Below are 18527 nucleotides of genomic sequence, written 5' to 3'. Positions count from 1 at the left end.
TAAAAATCAAACCTAGTTCTTTGAACTGGCCTCAGAAATCAATGTAAAGGATAATCAAAGCAGAACTATTAATACCGATTAGCCTTAGTCATGCAATGAGTGTTACATGGAGTTATTTATTAAATTTATTAATATTCCATCAACTTCTGTGCCATATTCAATTCAATAAAAAAAACCAACCTAAAATTCCAGCTCATCATCTACGTTCCAAACTAGCACAGAACAACATATTCTTTAGAGAATTTCAAAATCAGTTTTAGACTCAAGAATTTAAAAAACTCACAGGAAATGTGATAGTGGTCGTAAATTAATATAGAAATGTTAAAACACATAAAATACCCAATTGACGTTTGTCTAGCACTGAAAGCTTCCTTAGAGGGAAGTCAAATTTCTTGAGGGAGACACTTCAAAGTGAAATAGCATAATCCCAGAAAACCATTAATTTGCCATCACTGTCTAAACTTCAGAAGTCCTTACTGAAAAAAAGATTTGGGTTGACATTTTAAGCTCTGATTACATCATTGGAAATAGGATACCATCTACAGTTGCTAAGCTCACTTTGAAATCCATATGACAATAATAATTCCCTCCTGATTTCTAAAACCTAGTTGATTCTGGAATGTACCATTTCAGGTTGCAATGTTCTGTGTGTCCATGTGTCTCTGTGCTGTGAAACTCCTAGGAAACCATTTCTCAGCTTAGTGACCAATAGTGTCTTCATAGCACCTTCCAAACATTGTAGAAGCCTGGCCTTGTTGCTGTTATTTGGGCACAACAGTGATTGGCTAACTGAAGTGGCTCTGCTATATGGTGGAGAATGATAGTAAGTCATAACATTATGGGACAAGGAATGACCACAAAATGTTTGACACATGACCTATCTTGAACCACTAAATTCATCTTCTTTTCTCAGGAGGGTAGAGAATGTGGTCCTTTCACCAGTACAGAAATAAACTCTGCCCTAGTTGTCAATTGCTGGCGGGAAGGAGACAGCATCATTCTTCCCAAACATCCCAAGGCCTTGGTCCTGTTCTGCTTGTTATCTGTTCAAAGACAAACAAGTATCTCCCTGCATATTATAACAAAAACGGTACTGCAGGGAACACTATTCTATAAACCTCCTCATTATATTTTTAGTTTTGTGTTCAGGGATCGTGTGTTTTAAATCGAAAAGATCAGGTAATGTCTTGATTCATCAGCCGCTATTGAAAGTTTGCTCCACTTTGCTCCCTTCTGTGGGTTGTCCTTCTGATCTTCAGGTTGGAGAAGACTGTTGTACTTTCATAAAAATTCATCTCTACCCTGAGATCAGGACAAGGTGAGGAACACCAATGTCTGGAGCTCTAAGGTTATCATGCTATATATATATATATATATATAGGTTGACCCAGCCATCTTGCATTTCCATATGTGAACTTTCCAGTCTTTGACTCTCATGCTGACTTCCAAAATCTGTTGCTCCATGCTCTCTATTGCTTCCTCCCCAAAGGCAGCGTCACCAGAAGGAAAATATGCAGCCCCTCTCCTCCAATTCTGTCTCCGCGCCTCCCATTTCTATATTCTGACGCTGGAGTTGGAGAGGCAGAGAAGTCGGCAGCGGCTGCTGCTATCTGGCCTGAAGCCTTGAACCGACCCACTAATGAGGGCCAGGTTTATTTCCAAGCCTACAGCAGTTGCCAAGAAGACATCCTTACTACAAGACGGGAAAAGAAATCCACGTCAGGCACGACTTCCCCTGCCTTTTAAGTTCAGCAAGTAATGGGAGGGAAGAATGTGAATTACGTTCATTTGCACCCATTTCTCTGCATCATCTGCTGCCTTTTAAAAAACAGATCTCCAAGATTGGTCATAATTTGCCGTGAAACTGAGTTTTAGGCTTAATGCACACTAGCCTGGCTGTAGGGACCATTCAAATGTTTGCCAGTCTTAGTCACTATACGAAAAGGTTAGGAAGCAGCCCAGGATTGCCTCCCCTGCCTCCCTCCCTCCCTCCCTCTCACTCTCTATCCCTCCCTCCCTCCCCCCCCTCATGGAATATTTGAATTTTTCCCAGTTCAGGGAAATTGTGGAGGATTGGGAGCACTTTTTAATGAAAATCTTTCCAAAAGGATTAACTAAAGTAAAAAGGCTCTTGTGCACTTTAAGAATAGATTTCTTACTGCATAAACTTTGGAAGATGAAGACCAACATCTGGTAGAAAGACATTTAGAGACAAGGAAACTGCTCGGCAGAGGTCAGAGATAACAGATGAGCCAATTCTGTGAGCCAATAGGGGGTTGCTGTTGGGCTTTAGAAAACTTAGTGACACGGGTTTAAGGAATTCCTGCTCAGTGGCCTTTGCAGCTCACCAATCCCCAGCACTACTTCCCTCATGGAATTATTCTCCAAGGCCAAATGAAAATTATTCCACACATAATATGAGCAACTCCAATGTGTGGCCATTATGAGGGAAACCAGTTTGGTCTAGTGGTTAAGGGACTAGGCTGCAAAGTGGAAGACTCTGAGTTCAAGTCTCACCTTAGCCATGAAAGCCAGCTGGGTGACTTTGAGCCAGCCTAACCCACCTCACAGTTGTTGTTGTGGAGAAAGTAGTAGTAGTAATAAATTGTTTTGGATATATTCGCTGCCTTACTTGTAAGAATAATAAAAGTGGGATACAAACAAACAAAAGCATGTACATTTTTAAAAATATATATATTTAAATGTATATATACTCCTTTCTCCCCCTAATCTTTCCTTGGATGATTGAGCAGGATTGAGGATGATTATTTTGTTTCTATTTTCCTTAGCAAACTTCCAACTGCCAGTCCCTGCTCCAATTCAAACCCAAGAGATGCATCTGGAAGGAACTGGGAAGTAAGAGATTATTGGCCTTTGAACTTTTTACTTGAGTGTTTCTTCTCTGAAATGAATATTGGTCAGAGATATCAGTTTCTTTCATACTTCCTTGATTATGTTGTCACGTTTCCTTGGTGTGAAAAGAATCACGAATGCCTTGTGAAACCAAAATATCTCTCTGTGTGTGTGAGAGAGAAAAACCCAGGATAGGATTGGCTTTATTCAGTTTAACACTTCTTAGTCTAACTAACTTAACCTACAAGATCGCTGGGAAGATTAATGGGCAAACAGAGCCAGGTTATTCAGCAAGTGTTATTTTGAAAAAGACTAGTATAATATAAATATAAACCATGATGTGTTACTGGGCTTATTTCAAGGTATTGATAACATTGGTGTCCTAATAGAGTTCCACATGGGGCACGATGGCTCAGCTGTTAAAGACACCGAGCTTTTGTCAGCTGGAAGGCTGACAGCCCATTTCAAAAGTGTGGCATGAGTGAGCTCTCCTTACTTGCCTCAGCTCCTGTCCACCTAGCAGTTCAAAAGAATGCAAATGTAAGTAGTTAAATAGGTACCACTTCGGTGAGAAAGTACAGTAACAACATTCCATGAGCTTCAGTGTGTAGTTGTGCTGGCCACATAATAATGGAAAAGTCTTCAGTGCTGGCTCCTTTAGCTAAGAAATGGCTATGAGCATCGCCGCCCTAGAGTCAGACATGACTGGCAGGGGAAACCTTTACCTTTACCTTTAAAAGAATTCCAGCCAAAATGTTTATATGAGTTTCCTCCAATACACATGAGCTATACTTTTGAGGAGATTCAAGAGATCTTCTCACTTTGAACATGGAACACTTCTCACATTAACAACATGCCTGTTTGGTAGGGCTTTCACAATGGTGTATAGGTTTATGTTGGATTATAGCTGTCAGTGGTTGTTTTACCACTGACCTCTTTCCTCTTTTAGCTTTCTAAGAAAGGTTTAATTCTTATCCACAATTGATATCTGTCTGTCTGTCTATCTTGTGGAGCGCTTTAGACTTTTTCCCCCAATAGAAAGCAGAAAACAGTGATGACAATAATGCCTCCTCTATTTTTCTCCCTTTCATTTGTAGAAGGGTTTGTGGAAATGCTGCATAAACCAAGAGATTTAGAGACTATGCTGAAGTTCTTCAATTTTTTCTGGAAACTTCTTTCTCTAGGGACCATAGTTTCTCAGCAAGTGATAGCATCTAGCTCAAAGCTAAGTAGAGATAAACCTGGTTAGTACTTGGATAGCAGACATCAAGAAACCCAAGGGCTGTAAATAACATGGGAAATTCAAATCAACATCTTGAAAGCAGCCATGGGAGAGCACTTTCCTATTGTTGCCAAGGATAAAAATAGCCCCATCAATGTGATCACCAGGATGAGTCACACAGCCTCTGACAGACTTAGCATCAGCCTTGTGTGATAAACTAAGCATGGTCAGTTCTGTCTAGTTCATACTTGGATGGGAGACCACTTGGAAATCCAAGGTCTGTAGATTAAACTGAGAAGTTGAATGAAATTCTGGAACCTCTGTGGAACAGTGACAAGAAAACTAACGGACAGCCCAAATTTGGCTGGAGAGGTTATCTTTTAATGCAGGATTCAGTACACACCACCATTGCTCGGCAAGGTCTTGGGATCCGAGGCTCAGTAAACTGCCCCTTTCTCTCCTTTCAGAACAGAACAAAATAACAGAGGGACCTTGGAGGTCTTCTAGTCCAACCCTCTACTCAGGCAAGAAACCCCTATATCAGTGGTGGTGAACCTATGGCACGGATGCTAGAGGTGGCACACAAAGCCCTCTCTGTGGGCACACGCGCTGTCGCTCCAGCTCTGTTTCAGGTTTCTGCCGTGCATGTGCGTACACCTTCCGCTGGCCAGTTGATTTTTGGGTCTCTGCCGCGTATGTGCAGGGCATGCGTGGCGGCGAGCATGCATGCACTTGGGGCAGATGCGTGCCTACGCTTTGCAGTTTGGATGGGGCGCGGGTGCATGCATGGGGTGCTCACACATGCATGGTGTATGTGCGCACATGCGCCCGCACCTTGCAGTTTGGGTGCACGCGCACACTTTGGGCACTTGGTACCTAAAAGGTTCCCCATCACTGCTCTATATCTATAAATGGTTGTCCAATCTCTTCTTAAAAACTTCCAGTGTTGGAGCATTCGCAACTTCTGGAGGCAAGTTATTCCCCTAATTGTTCTGTCGGAATTTTCTCCTTAGTTCTAGGTTGGTTATTAGTTTCCATCCATAGCTTCCTGTCCTGCCTTCAGGTGCTTTGGAAAATAAGTTGACCTCCCCTCTTCTTTGTGGCAGCCTTTCAAATATCAGAACACTGCCATCATGTCACCCCTCGTCCTAATGAAAATTAAACTAGACATACCCAATTCCAACAACCATTCTTTGTATGTTTTAGCCTCCAGTCCCCTAATCATCTTTGTTGCTCTTCTCTGCATTATTATTATTATTATTATTATTATTATTATTATTATTATTATTATTATTATTATTATTATTATTATTTCTTTAGTGAGATTCACAGCCTTTGAGACTGGTTAATAACTCAGCAACTTGAGTCCTAACCAAGGACCTAGGAACTGTTAAGGTATCGTCGGAGGATGTAAGCTGTTCCGAGTAAGGTGGTTTTTTGTAGAGTCAAAATGTTCAAGTCCGGCAAATTTAGAATTTCTAAATAGCGGGGTAGCCCTTTGGGTATTGGGTATTGCTCCAAGGGCTCCAATTATTATTATTATTATTATTATTATTATTATTATTATTATTATTATTATTATTTCAATTTATATGCCGCCTTTCTTCGGAGACTCAAGGCGGCTTACAACACATTTAAAAAAAACCATTATAAAAACATTAAAACATTAAAACCAATTCACACCATTCATGGCCGGATCTCACAAGATGCAACAGCTAGATCAACGGCCCCAGGCCTGCCGGAAAAGCCAGGTCTTCACCGCTTTTCAGAAGGCCAATAAGGTGGGGGTGGTCCGGACCTCCAGAGGTAACTGGTTCCAGAGAGCTGGGGCAACCACAGAGAAGGCCCTCCCCCGCGGGCCTGCCAGCCGGCATGGTTTAGCTGACGGGACCCGGAGGAGACCAACTCTGTGGGATCTTACCGGTCACTGGGAGCTATGTGGTAGAAGGCGGTCTCGAAGATAACCTGGCCCTGAGCCATGTAGGATTTGAAAGGTAATAACCAACACTTCGAATTGTGCCTGGAGACCAATAGGGAGCCAGTGCAGCTCGCGGAGAATTGGTGTAATGTGGGTGCATCTAGGTGTACCCACGATAGCTCACGCAGCTGCATTCTGGACCAACTGTAGTCTCCGAACACTCTTCAAGGGTAGCCCCACGTAGAGCACGTTACAATAATCTAACCGTGAGGTGACAAGGGCATGAGTGACCCTGAGGAGAGCCTCACATCTTTTAGAGTTTTAGAGTCTCCACATCTTTTTTTTTTACATTGTGGCGACCAAAGTTGGATGCCCTGCCTATTCCAATCCTTTCCATCCATATCGGGGTAGCTTCCGTCTGATCCAGCGGAACAGTCAACCGGCTCCCTGGCTTTCCCAGAATTAAGTTGTAGGGACTTTAATGCAACCCGTGTGCGACTGGAGCAACGGCTGGGAACGGGTCTCTCCTTTTCCCGCCTGGCTCCCCCCCTCCCCCCCCACCGAAGGAAGGTCTGCCAATGCGCGGGGAGGGGGCCGGGAGGAGGCGTGTTTGCGGTTCAGCGTGTGGCTGGACTGGGGGATCGCCTTCCAGGTAGACGGCTACAAATTGTCTGCTTGGAATTGTAGGTCGCGGCCGCGTTTCCTCCGTTGGCTGATTGACAGCCCGCGCCGGGCTATATAAAGCGGGCGAGCGAAAGGCTGGGGAGTCACTTCAAAAGGCATCCCAGCGGCCGCTTGTTCTATCTAAGAGCCCCAGGCCGAAGGACAACGCTTGGAGGGAGCCCGGGCTTCGCGCTTCTGTGCAACGGTCGGACACTGGTCTCCCGGGCTTGGATTTGGCAGCAATTAACCCCGCAGGTTCGTGGGAACGCTCCTGGCAGGTAGGACAATTTGCTGCCCGTTGCTTCTCGGAGAGGCGCACAGGAGGGAGGGAGGGAGGGAGGAGAGAGAGAAAAAAAAACTTCAGAAAGTTTCCTTCGTCGGGAAACGCCGACACGTGGCTTCTAGAGGAGTTCTCTTCCTTCCTCTGCCCCCAACGAAACTCCCGGAACGGAATTGAGGTGGGAACGCGGTTTGTAGGAGGACAAAGAGTTCTTGGGTTCCGACGTGCATCTCATTCACGGAGCATCTGTTTGCCTGTCTAGTCCGATTGCAATTCTTCGGGACCTGTCCCAGTGATATGGGGCCAGAATTAAAGCTTCAGTCGACGTCCAAGAATCCCTTTTCCCCTCCCACCTTTAGTACGCCGACTTTCTAATGTTATTAGCTCAGACGCTTGGCTTGTTAGTAAGAATTCATGCTTTTCCTTAGCACCCTCTTGTAAAAACGAGCGAGCTTTTCAATGGAGATTTTTTTAAAAAATCTATCCTTTTTTAAAAAACTATATTTAGAAAGCACATAAAAAAGCACAATCCAGCTCTGGGGCGTTTTTTCTTGCCCCAAGTCCTTTTAGACGGGAGGAAATGGGAGCTATATGCCGGGGGGGGGTCACTCCTACCCCAAACTGACGCACTAAATCTTTGGTCAGAACTGTCCAGTATCTAGTGCTGTGTGTGCAGAAGTACGCAAGGCAAGTAGGCAAAGCTATACGTGTCTCTCTCGACTCTTCGGAGTGTTTATGAAAGGAAGAAAGCTGCGTTCTCCACCCAACACAAGCCACAAGAGCATCTTCGGGTCACAGCCTCTTTAACAAAAAAAAACAAAAAAAACAAAAAAAAAACCCACTTGGACAAGTTTGGTATAAGAATGTCCATTTATTTGATGGAGCTTAGCGCTGGGGACCGTGGTTTCTATCCGGGAAGGGGGACTTGATTGTTTTCCAATTCAGGAATTGCTGCTGAAACGTTAGCAAAGTTGATAGCATTCAGATGGATTTTTCAGCACAACCTTTCTACTTACTGCTGGGTTCCTAAGGACAGATCCAGGGTCCATAAACCTTCCTCTCCGGGTAAAATGTAAAGTGTAGCCTTTGCAAGAATATGTCTCTGTGCTGCACTGCATATAGATGTAAAAAAATCTTAAATCTCTCAGTGGGTTGAAATAGTGCTTGACTTTATCTTGTTATGGTGATCCTACTTGTAGTGAATGTGTGTATGTCAATATGCAGTTTTCTCTGTTTGTCAATGACTATTTTGGGCAGCTTTGCATGTTTGTCATATCAACATGTTTGACTTGGGAATTTTTTTCTACTGGCTATGAATTCTCCTGCTTTGATGTGGAATAAATACCCAGTTATGAGATCTATAGTACAATGTAAATAGAAGTAGTAAATTTATGTTCTACTTTAAAAAAAAAAAAAACTGCAGATCTTATTAAATTTTCAACACTGGAGTTAACAGTTCAGTAGTGAAACATTCTGTTAGCAATTAATTATTCAATGAGACTTCCACGAACTCCATATAGGACTGCGGTTGGAAACTTATATTTATGGTTAGAGCATGAAATCTAAATATTTTTAGGAGTAAAGAAGGCTGTGAACATAGAATAGATCAAAATGAAGTGTTGTTTTATGCCGATACAGCAATAGTTACAGAGAAATAAGCTGCCTGCTATTTCTCCAGTGGTCAGTGTGTGTGTGTGTGTGTGTGTGTGTATGTATACATAAGTGTTTGTTGTAGGTGAGAAAAATGAGGATTTGTTGCTGAAGCATTAGCACATATATATTGTGCTAATACTTCAGCAACAAATCCTCATTTCTCTCACCTACAACAAACACTTATGTACACACACACACAATGTGTGTGTGTGTGTGTGTGTGTGTGTGTGTGTGTGTGTAACCCTGCTGGAAATATCATTATCTTCTAAGAATGTAACTCTGCAGCTGGCCAGTAATGGCTTTAAGAGATTCAATAGCTAATAGACAATCCAGCACCCAGACGTCTCACAGAAAACTTTTGAAGGAATTCTGTCCGTATCATATATCTGCTTCCTTGAATATGTTAGGGAGGGTTTTTTCCTGACTGCTTTCCCTGCATTTCAAATGAGCCTTTTTACTAATGTCATAATAAACCTCAGATCAAGTGATTAATTGTGCATGCATGGCCAAAGTAAACATATTGATCCCGTGCAGTAGCATAGTATTATATATTCCCTATATTACAAAAATGAGAAATGTTATATTCTGCCACACAGAAGAATTTTCTTAGCTGGTTTTTAAGAAGCCTCAATAATGGATGCATCTTGGTTTGTTCCTAGGCATGATGTTACAGAGGAGTTGGTTACTGCGGCTAATGGTCTGCCTAGCTTTGTGGCTTTCATCACAGGCTCAAGGTAGGTCTTTGAATTTCCATATTCTGCACTGAATTTCTCTATCGTCTGAACAATTTAAAGCTGGCAGAAACTTTAGTAACTATAAGGATATCTAATGAAATGGAGGCTGCAGTTGTGTGCACATGACTTTGGCTTGCCCTTAAGAATTCTTACTTAAGTATGTCTTTCCACTGCATGCCTAAAATATGAAATTGGAATAAGCCTGTCTCAAAAGCTGTAGAGGCAGAGGAGGAGGGGGTCAAAGAGATGGAGACTTGGACATAAGGAAGCTTTCTTCACTCTTACATAAGCAAAGTACAGGCACGATGTCATTCAAAGGAAAAATCTGCCATGTCCCCATGACAATGCCTTCATCTGATAAACAAAGCAGAGTAATTATAACTATAAACAATAACACATTTTTGTGTATACAGTAATAATAATAAACAATATCTGCTTATTCCAGGTCGTTGGGAAAGATTCGATAGGAGGGCAAAAATGCCAAATCCAGTCTAAACAACTGGCTGACCATACCATAATAATAACACAGAACGCAGAACGTAAAAAACACATTACTTCCTGGTTAAAACCAGGAAGTAACAACACCTGGGTGGGCAGGTGGGTGGAACTTTGCTCCACCATCGCTACCGGATCGCTGAACCACCCGCCATGATCGCTACCGGATCATCCGATCCAGTCCGAACTGTGAGCATTTCACCCCTGCTCTCACCCCAGTTATGAAGTGAATCGCAGCAGCTGTTCAGTTAGTAAGATGGTTGTTAAGTGAATCTGGCTTCTCCATTGACTTTGCTTGTTAGAGGGTCGCAAAAAATGATGACAGGACCACAGGACACGGCAACTGTCATAAATACATGCCAGTTGCCAAGTGCCTGAATTTTATTCACATGATCCTTTGGATGCGGCAACGGTCCCAAATGTGAAAAACGGTCATACGTGACTTTTTTCAGTGACATTGCAACTTCAAACAGTCACTAAATGAATGGTTATAACTCAAGGACTACCTATAATTCACTAGACTTGTATGGCACACGCTGCCTTAGCTAAACTGGTGTCGAATTTGGGGTTTCCCTCTTCTTCCAACACCACCCAAGACCAGCCTCAAAGTCTATAAAATCTGCTACGCTTCTCTTCCTAACTTTGGAGGGAAATCAGGTTACTTGCAGTGGCTTGAAAAGAGTCCATAGAGGCAGAATAGAGACTGATTGATGTCAGGCTGATGCATTTTTCTGCCAGCTGAAAAACTGATAAGAGGGCACTTCAACTCGGCAATGGGCAAAGGCCCAATGTTTAAAACAGGCAATAAACTTAGATCAAAGAGGTACCTCAAGGCAAGGCTTTAGACATCACATTAATTTGTGATTAAAAGATTGCAACTCTTCTTCTTCCTCTTGAATTATTTTGGCTAGTACATGTATTTATAATTTGATTCTCTCTGAGAATTAAGACTCAGTCAATTGCTTTTAAAAAGCAGCTCTAAATCTACCGGGGTTACTAGGCTTTGCTTATGTGCTGCTCTTCTTTGAGAAGCTCCCAGGGGTGTCCTTGGCTTCAACAGATGCTTCAGTGTTGCATCTTTCCTGGCAGGCCAGTAGATTTGGCTTGCATTTTTATTTGGTTTCAACAAGCACAACTCTTTCATACATTTTAGCAAGAGACAGTAGCAGCTAGACAAAATCATTTCAGGCCAAAGAGCAGCAATTATTCATACTAAGTATGTAAGCATTCAAAACAACAATGTCATGCATGTCTTGATGTTACCACGCCGATGGTAGAAATGTTACCATCAGTGGTGAAATTCAGCCGGATCTACCCAGATCACATGATCTGGAAAGCTCCACCCACCCGCCCGGATGTCATCACGTTCCGTTTTTGACCCTCTGCACATGCGCAGAAGGCTCTGCCATTGCATGGAGGAGGTGCGCGCAGGCTCACATTTGTGATCTGGTAGCGAAGGTAAGTGAATTTCACCCCTGGATATCATGATGATATCATGACATGAGTGTGATATTTAAGTCACTCCATTCACATGAGAACATCATGAAGTATGAGTGTCATTTCCATGGAAATATCCTGGAGGTAAATTCTACCTAAAACAATGCAAAGTTACTTTTTCACATGCTGGGAGGGCTTGCACAATGTCTTAAACCATATGTTGACCTATCTACCTCTGGACTATTCAGTAGACCAACTATAGTTTAGCACAGCGGTCACCAACTGGTGGTCCGAGGAACACCGGTGGTCCATGAGAAAATTTTGGTGGTCCGCAGAAAAGTTATTTGCATTTTTAATATTGCACTAAATCAGGGGTCCTCAAACTATGGTCCCTGGGACAGATATGTGCAATGAACGTTTGTGTTCCTGCAGAGAATCTCCCCCTTCGGGGTCCTTTTCTGCAGGGCAGAGGGGGTAGAAATTCTGACTTGGGGTCTGCTTCAGCCTCCTGGTGCAGGGCTTTGGGTGAAGGCTGGAGGGAAGTGCCGCTGGTGGCGAAGAGCTGGAAGGCCTTGTTCCAGTGGGACTGCCTCATGGCCTGGAACTGGCTGACCATCTCAGCCTGCTGAGCCTCCAGGTGCTGATACCTGGCCTTGCACTCCTGTAGATCTTCCTTCTGCTTGGAAGGCCTATGCTTGTAGTCCCAAGTGAGGTGCTTCTGCTGAGCCTCCTTCTCAGTCAGATCCAATTTGAACTGAGCCAGATGTTTTGCCAACTCTTTCTCATGGTGGCTGCTTAGCTCCAACAACTGCTTCCTGTTGGGGCCCTAAGGAGCCCGGGCAGGCAGGAGAGGAGGAGCTGGGAGGGGAGGGGCGAGTAGAGGCTGGCGAGGCGCCCCTCCATGTGAGTGATGTTGAGTTGACCATACCCACCCAGTGACATGACCACCTAGCCACACCCACCCAGCTGGTCATTAGGCAGATCATATTAGTGGTCCGCAGGATTTAAAATTATGAATTTAGTGGTCCCTGAGATCCAAAAGAGTGGTGACCCCTAATTTAGCATGTGTTTTTAAGTCTGGAGCTGGAGGTGCAGTATATTTGAGTATGAGACTAACTTAAATGATACCCACTGATTAATTCCCTAATTATTTATCCAATGTGGGCCATTGATAAGAGAAGTAGGATTGTATCAGAAAGTTTTAATGAACATATTTGGTTTAGGTGGCTGAGGTTTAAAACAAAGAAAACTCTCAGCCTAAATTGTCCAGTCTGTAATGTTGAGATACATATGTCCTACCTTATGGGTTTTTTTTTTTTGTGAGAATAAGTGAGAAAATGGCTGCAAATTGCACTACAGGTAGTCCTTGACTTGCAACCATTCCTTAATGACCATTCAAAGTTACAACAGCACTGAGGTGACTCCTGACTGTTTTTCACACTTATAACCACTGTAGCATTCCCACAGTTGCATGATCAAAATTTGGATGCTTGACAATTGGTTCATGTTTATGACGGTTGCAGTGTCTCGGGGTCATTTGATCACCTTTTGCGACCTTCTGACAAGCAAAATCAATGGGGAAGCCAGATTCGCTTAACAACCCTGGCTTAGGGCCAGGGTACTTACAGGACCGCCTTCTGCCACCAATAGCCTCCCACCGGCCAGTTCGCTCCCACAGAGAGGGCCTCCTCAGGGTGCCGTCGGCTAGACCATGCCGGCTGGCGACCCCCAGGAGGAGAGCCTTCTCTGTGGTGGCTCATCTCTTTCAGTTAGCCGGTCTCTCTTGATTTTATGATTTTATGGTTGGTTTTAAATTTTGATATGGAATTTAAATTGATAAATTTTAAACTATGGGCCAAATTTAATTATTTTAAATCTATTTTTAATCGTATTTATGTATAAATGTTTTTATTTTGGCTGTTCACCGCCCTGAGTCCGAAAGGAGAAGGGCGGTATAGAAATTCGAATAATAAATAAATAAATAAATAAACTGTGTTACTGATTTAACAACTGCAGTGATTCACTGAACAACTGTGGCAAAAGGTCACAAAATGGGGGCAAAAATCACTTAACTCTCTTGCTCAGCAATGGAAAGGTTGTGGTCATAAGTCAAGGACTACCTATATAAGTTTTAAGAGCAATGATAACTAGTCATGCTAAAACTATATCAGAGTGAAGGACATATTGGACAGATGATGGTCAATTACATTGGTCATTTCTTTGTTGTAACCATGTCACTGTTTGGCGATGGCTTTGCAGATGATGAGAGAGAAGATGGGACCTCTTTTGACTTACTGAAAATCAGCAACATAAACAGAAAGACAATCGGAGCAAAACTATTTCGGGGCAACATTTCTAATGTCCCAGCGTATCGCTTCATCCGGTTCGATCGAATCCCTCCGGTTAATTCAGAGAAATTAAGACAGATTATTAAACTGATGCAGCAAAATGAGGGCTTCATACTTACAGTCACCATGAGGCAGGATAGGAGTTCCAAAGGGACCATCCTTGCATTGGAAGGTCCTGGCATCTTTCAACGACAGTTTGAGATTGTTTCCAATGGTCAAGAAAATACACTTGAGCTTTCCTATTGGATTGATGGAGCCTGGAAACGGCATTCTTTGGAAGACGTGGAATTAGCTGATGTGCAGTGGAAGAATATCACGGTCCAAGTCACAGGAGAAAACTACAGCATCTATGTTGGTTGCGACCTTGTTGACAGTTTGACTCTGGAAGAACCTTTCTATGAATACCTGAAAGCAGAGAAAAGTAACATGTATGTGGTCAGGGGAGCTACACGAGAGAGCCACTTTCGGGTAGGTATCCTACAAGACAGATGGTCTACGAAGTAAAGGGCTTGCAGGTGAAGGTTATTTATGTCAACTACTACTGAATTCATCAAGTCTTTCTCCCAGGGAAGGTGGCATAGAATGCTTTCTTGGAATCTGAAAAGTGTGGTAATTATGTTGGAGGTTTCAATTATTTAGATCTGCTCATGGCATGGTGGCCACTGAAAGCTGCAATCATCTCCTCTTCTTCCTCCTCCTCTTTTTCCTTCCTCCTCTTCCTCCTCTTCCTCTTCCTCCTCCTCCTCCTTCCAGAGGCAAAACACTTGATCTATGTGCAAGCTAAAAGTCACAGTGACTGTCTCAAGATTACTAGTGAGCTAGCACTTTGGGAAAGAAAGGCTAAAGGAGAAGGAGGAAGGATCATCTCTACTGGTCACTGCTTCAGTTCAGCATTCTCCAAACTAGTCTCCTGGACTAAACTTTCAGAATTCAAAGCTTGCATAACTGGAGAAAGCCATTCCAACTGTGTTACATTTTCTGAATTAGCATATAAAATAGAAAATGACATATCCAGTATTTCTAAACTATACATTATCAGGTGAGCAAGGAAATAAGGTAAGAGTGACCAGTTTGGCCAATAATTTCCTGGTCTGTATGATATCTTCTTCCAGTCCTCCATGTCTGATCATTTGAAGCACCATCAGGTGTAAATTCACCATTTCCAGGTAGTCCTCACCTACCACATTTGGAATCAGCAACTCTGTTGCTAAGTAAAACAAAAACAAAAACATGACTATGCCTGAATGTCATTTACATTTCCATACTTAAATAAATCAGGGTGGTCATTAAACAAGACATTACATAACCACGACTTGCCATTTTAGTTCTGTGTTCTCTACTAATTCTACTTGTTGGAACTGGTTGTGAAGCTTGCAAATGTCAATCATTTGGCTGTGGGATGCTGTAATGAACTATGTGTAGATTTTTTGGCAAAGCTATTTTTTTTCAACCATCACAAGTTCAAATGGTTGCTAAACAAGTCAGTTGATCAGCAAGACCTACATGTTCAGAAAGCTGTAGAGTTGTCTTTCTTTCTCTGTACTAGAATCAGAGAAGTAATGGCTGTCCAAATATAACTAGACTTCCATTCTTATGCTCTTATGCGGATTCATGCTAAGAGGGCTTAATATATTCTCATCTCAAGGGTCTTAAATTCCTTAATTAAGCCTAAATTAGACAGTTTCTCCAGCACTGAGAACTTAATAATGAGCTCCATTTTCTACAAGCTTACACTTTAACTGCACAATATTTTGAAATATTCCTCATGTAATTAACTAAAATGTCAACCAGAAGAATTTCTGAAAATCCATTAGGGTGTGTAGAATGTCTTTAGAGAACATAAAATAACTATTTAAAAATCATTGAGGGTTGCTGATCACATGTTGCATGGACATCTGGAAGGGGAAAAAGGCAATTTTAGAATTTGGATGCTTAAGTAGGAGCTATTGAAACAATACCTTGCAAGGATTGATTTGTTTCTTTGAATTGTGGCATTATCTTAAGGAAGCACTTAAGACAGAGTCGTCTTATTGGGTGGCATATAAATTTAATCAATCAATAAATAAAATAAGGGCTGTTCAACTAGGGATTCTCTTTTGCAAAACATGAGTCCAGGATACCATCTGTAACTTACCTATTTCTGACTTAATACCTTTGCTTATCAAGAACTTGGGGCAATATAAACAAAGAAATTATGTCATACATATAATGATGTAACAGCACATATCCATAGTCAAGACACTATTGTAAAACAAACAAACAAACACCCCAAAAAAAGAAGACAAAATTGGTTTTGTTGCCTGTGCCAAAAAGAGCAGTTAAAGCAGGGGTGAAATCCAGCAGGTTCTGACAGGTTCTGGAGAACCGGTAGGAGAAATTTTGAGCAGTTCGGAGAACCAGCAAATACCACCTCTGGCTGGCCCCAGAGTGGGGTGGGAATGGAGATTTTGCAATATCCTTTCTCCAGGAATGGGAGGGAATGGGGATTTTGCAGTATCCTTCCCCTGCCACGCCCACCAAGCCACACCTACCAAGCCAAACCCACAGAACCAGTAGTAAAAAAAAATTGGATTTCACCACTGAGTTAAAGGATGTAGTAGGCATTTTTGTGGAGGCAGAGGCTGCTCCAGTTTGAGAGGTTTCAATCTACTGAAAAATTGAAATCTTATTCTGTCTTTCAATCCATGATATTTCTTTGGCCCAGCATTTATTTGTAACTAATTGAGCATACTAGTTTGATTCCAGGAGTCTGGTGGTACAGTGGACTAAACTACTGTTAAATTAGTATTTAGCTGCCAGCTGCCTGCAATTACTGCGAGTTCAATTCTCACCAGGCTCAAGGTTGACTCAGACTTCCATCCTTCCGAGGTAGGTAAAATGAGGACCTGGTTTGTGGGGGCAATAAGCTGACTGTATAAAATAGAACACCGCTTAGGGGGGGCCAAAAGCCCTACTAAGCAAGTATATACAAAAGTATGAAGGCTATTGCTTAAAAGCATTGTAAGCCGCCCTGAGTCTCCGGAGAAGGGTGGCATATAAATCAAACTAATAAATAAATAAATAAATTTTAAATAAAAAACAGTCAGTTGGACTCTAAAAGCTGGGGGGGGGGAGTAGAAATATTTATTTAATAAATTTATAGGTCATCCTTCTCATACACATGACTCTGGGCTGTTAATAACAGTCCAGTGGGTCACATTTTTCAGAAGCAAGTCCCAATGAGTTGAATAGAATGCAAAAAAGTTTACCTAAAGGATTGTAATCTTAGTCATTCATAGCATTTCTTTACTGTGGGAATTGGTCTGTAGAGTATCTCTCCCTGGGGTGTGCTAATTGACGGATTAGCAACAATGGATGGATACAGATGCTAACAGCTGTATTTTTTTTCTCACAACAACAGTAGATCTATCCAAACTTTCGAAAGATGTTGAATTACACATTCATTCCACGTTAGTCACACTGAAGAGGCGACATGTATATCTCTTTTTTTCTTCAGTCTGCATCTGAAAGGAGAAAAACGAAAATTAGAAATTGCTTTCCTATTCTCTAGAACATGAGTGATGAAACTGTAGCCTTCCAGATGTCCTCAGATTTAAATTTTTATTACTCAGACCACTGGTTGGTCTGTAGATACCTTATTGCACTACTGAAGGGTGTAGATCAGACTGAATTTTCCATTTCTATTTTTTTCTGCTCTTTTCTTAGCTCTACAAACTAATGGAAAAGTAGTTAACCTACTTAGAGCTCAACTATTCACCAGGAATAGAACGTAATTGGGTAAACACACATTACTAATTTACAACTTAGATTGCAAATCCATCTAGAAAAAGGAATGACTAAAACCATCAAAGATTACTTCTTACTAACCTCTTTCTAAGGAATTCTGGAAACTATAATTTCATGAGGTTGGTAAAGGCTGTTATCAGATTGTTATTATAAAATATTCTTCATCATCCCAGGATTTGGGTGTTAGAAGCCAATATGAGCCAACTACTATATTATGAACATTGTCATATTACTCTCTAGTATAGAGTTATTGTACTTTTTATCATCTTTTCTCCATGGCATTCCATCATCTTATCATGATTTGTTTGTGATCCAGTGATATAGATTACGCTGAGAAATAATCATTTGACCAAGATCATCTGATGAAGTCCATGTTAAGAAAGTCTTTAAATTATAGTCTTCTAATTGTTTGTTTCTCCTTTATTATTGTGTTTATGTATCATCACATTGAATATCAGAACTTTTGAAAATGTGTTATAAAAACAGCTGGTGGAATATTAATTCTGTGCCAAAGAAATGCCTCTTTACACATGAGGCAATGTATTTGAGAGACATTTTTGTCATAATAAAGGTTGCATTTGTTAATCTATTCATTGTTAAATTCAGTTAAAAAAACAAGCAACAAGAAGATATCCCTAAAATATATGAGAAAAATGACAAATACTTCTCTCTGTTTTCAGGGTCTCCTACAAAATCTTTATCTGGTTTTTGGAACTACAGTAGAAGATATTTTGCACAATAGAGGATGCCAGAGAAGTCAATCAGGTAAGAAGAAGATGTGGCATTGTTAATTCAGAATTTATGCACATTTTCCTTCTCTGTTAGGCTGAATTCAAAAGGGAATGTAATGGGTGGGAAAGGGGGGAAAGAAAAGAATGGAAGTGTGAATGAATAGAATGAAAAGTTTAGTATAATTGATAATAAAATAAATAAGCATTTATTATTATTTATTAATTAATTTATTAATTCAATTGATATGCCGCCTTTCTCCGGAGACTCAGGAGCTGTTCTGTTTGCTGTACTTCTCACTACAAACATAGGCTTTTACATTTATTTATTATCTTACCTTTATTATTTTTTATAATTAACTCAAGACAATGAACATACCTGTTGCAACTTCCTCCTTCTATATTCCCCA

General features: G+C 41.5%; 1 protein-coding gene across 4 annotated transcripts in view; it reads left to right on the top strand.

Moving 5' to 3' along the window:
* The first annotated feature begins 6167 nt into the window (after positions 1-6167).
* Positions 6168-18527, top strand: part of THBS2 (thrombospondin 2) — a 51219-nt gene continuing 38859 nt past the window's right edge. Inside the window, exons 1-4 of one of the 4 annotated variants that reach the window (XM_034428416.3) lie at positions 6168-6934; positions 9249-9323; positions 13515-14071; positions 18070-18154. In XM_034428416.3, the coding sequence (XP_034284307.2) occupies positions 9251-9323; positions 13515-14071; positions 18070-18154 (715 nt within the window). In that variant the 5' untranslated portion in view covers positions 6168-6934; positions 9249-9250. Of the gene's footprint in view, positions 6935-6956; positions 7115-7610; positions 8002-9248; positions 9324-13514; positions 14072-18069; positions 18155-18527 lie in introns of those variants that run through there. The other 3 variants (XM_087882926.1, XM_087882925.1, XM_087882924.1) reach the window with 3 other exon arrangements.

This window comes from Pantherophis guttatus, chromosome 1 (genome assembly GCF_059756535.1).
Source record: "Pantherophis guttatus breed Tessera chromosome 1, ASM5975653v1, whole genome shotgun sequence".
Lineage (NCBI taxonomy): Eukaryota > Metazoa > Chordata > Lepidosauria > Squamata > Colubridae > Pantherophis > Pantherophis guttatus.
This window is presented reverse-complemented; position numbering and strand designations above follow the sequence as displayed.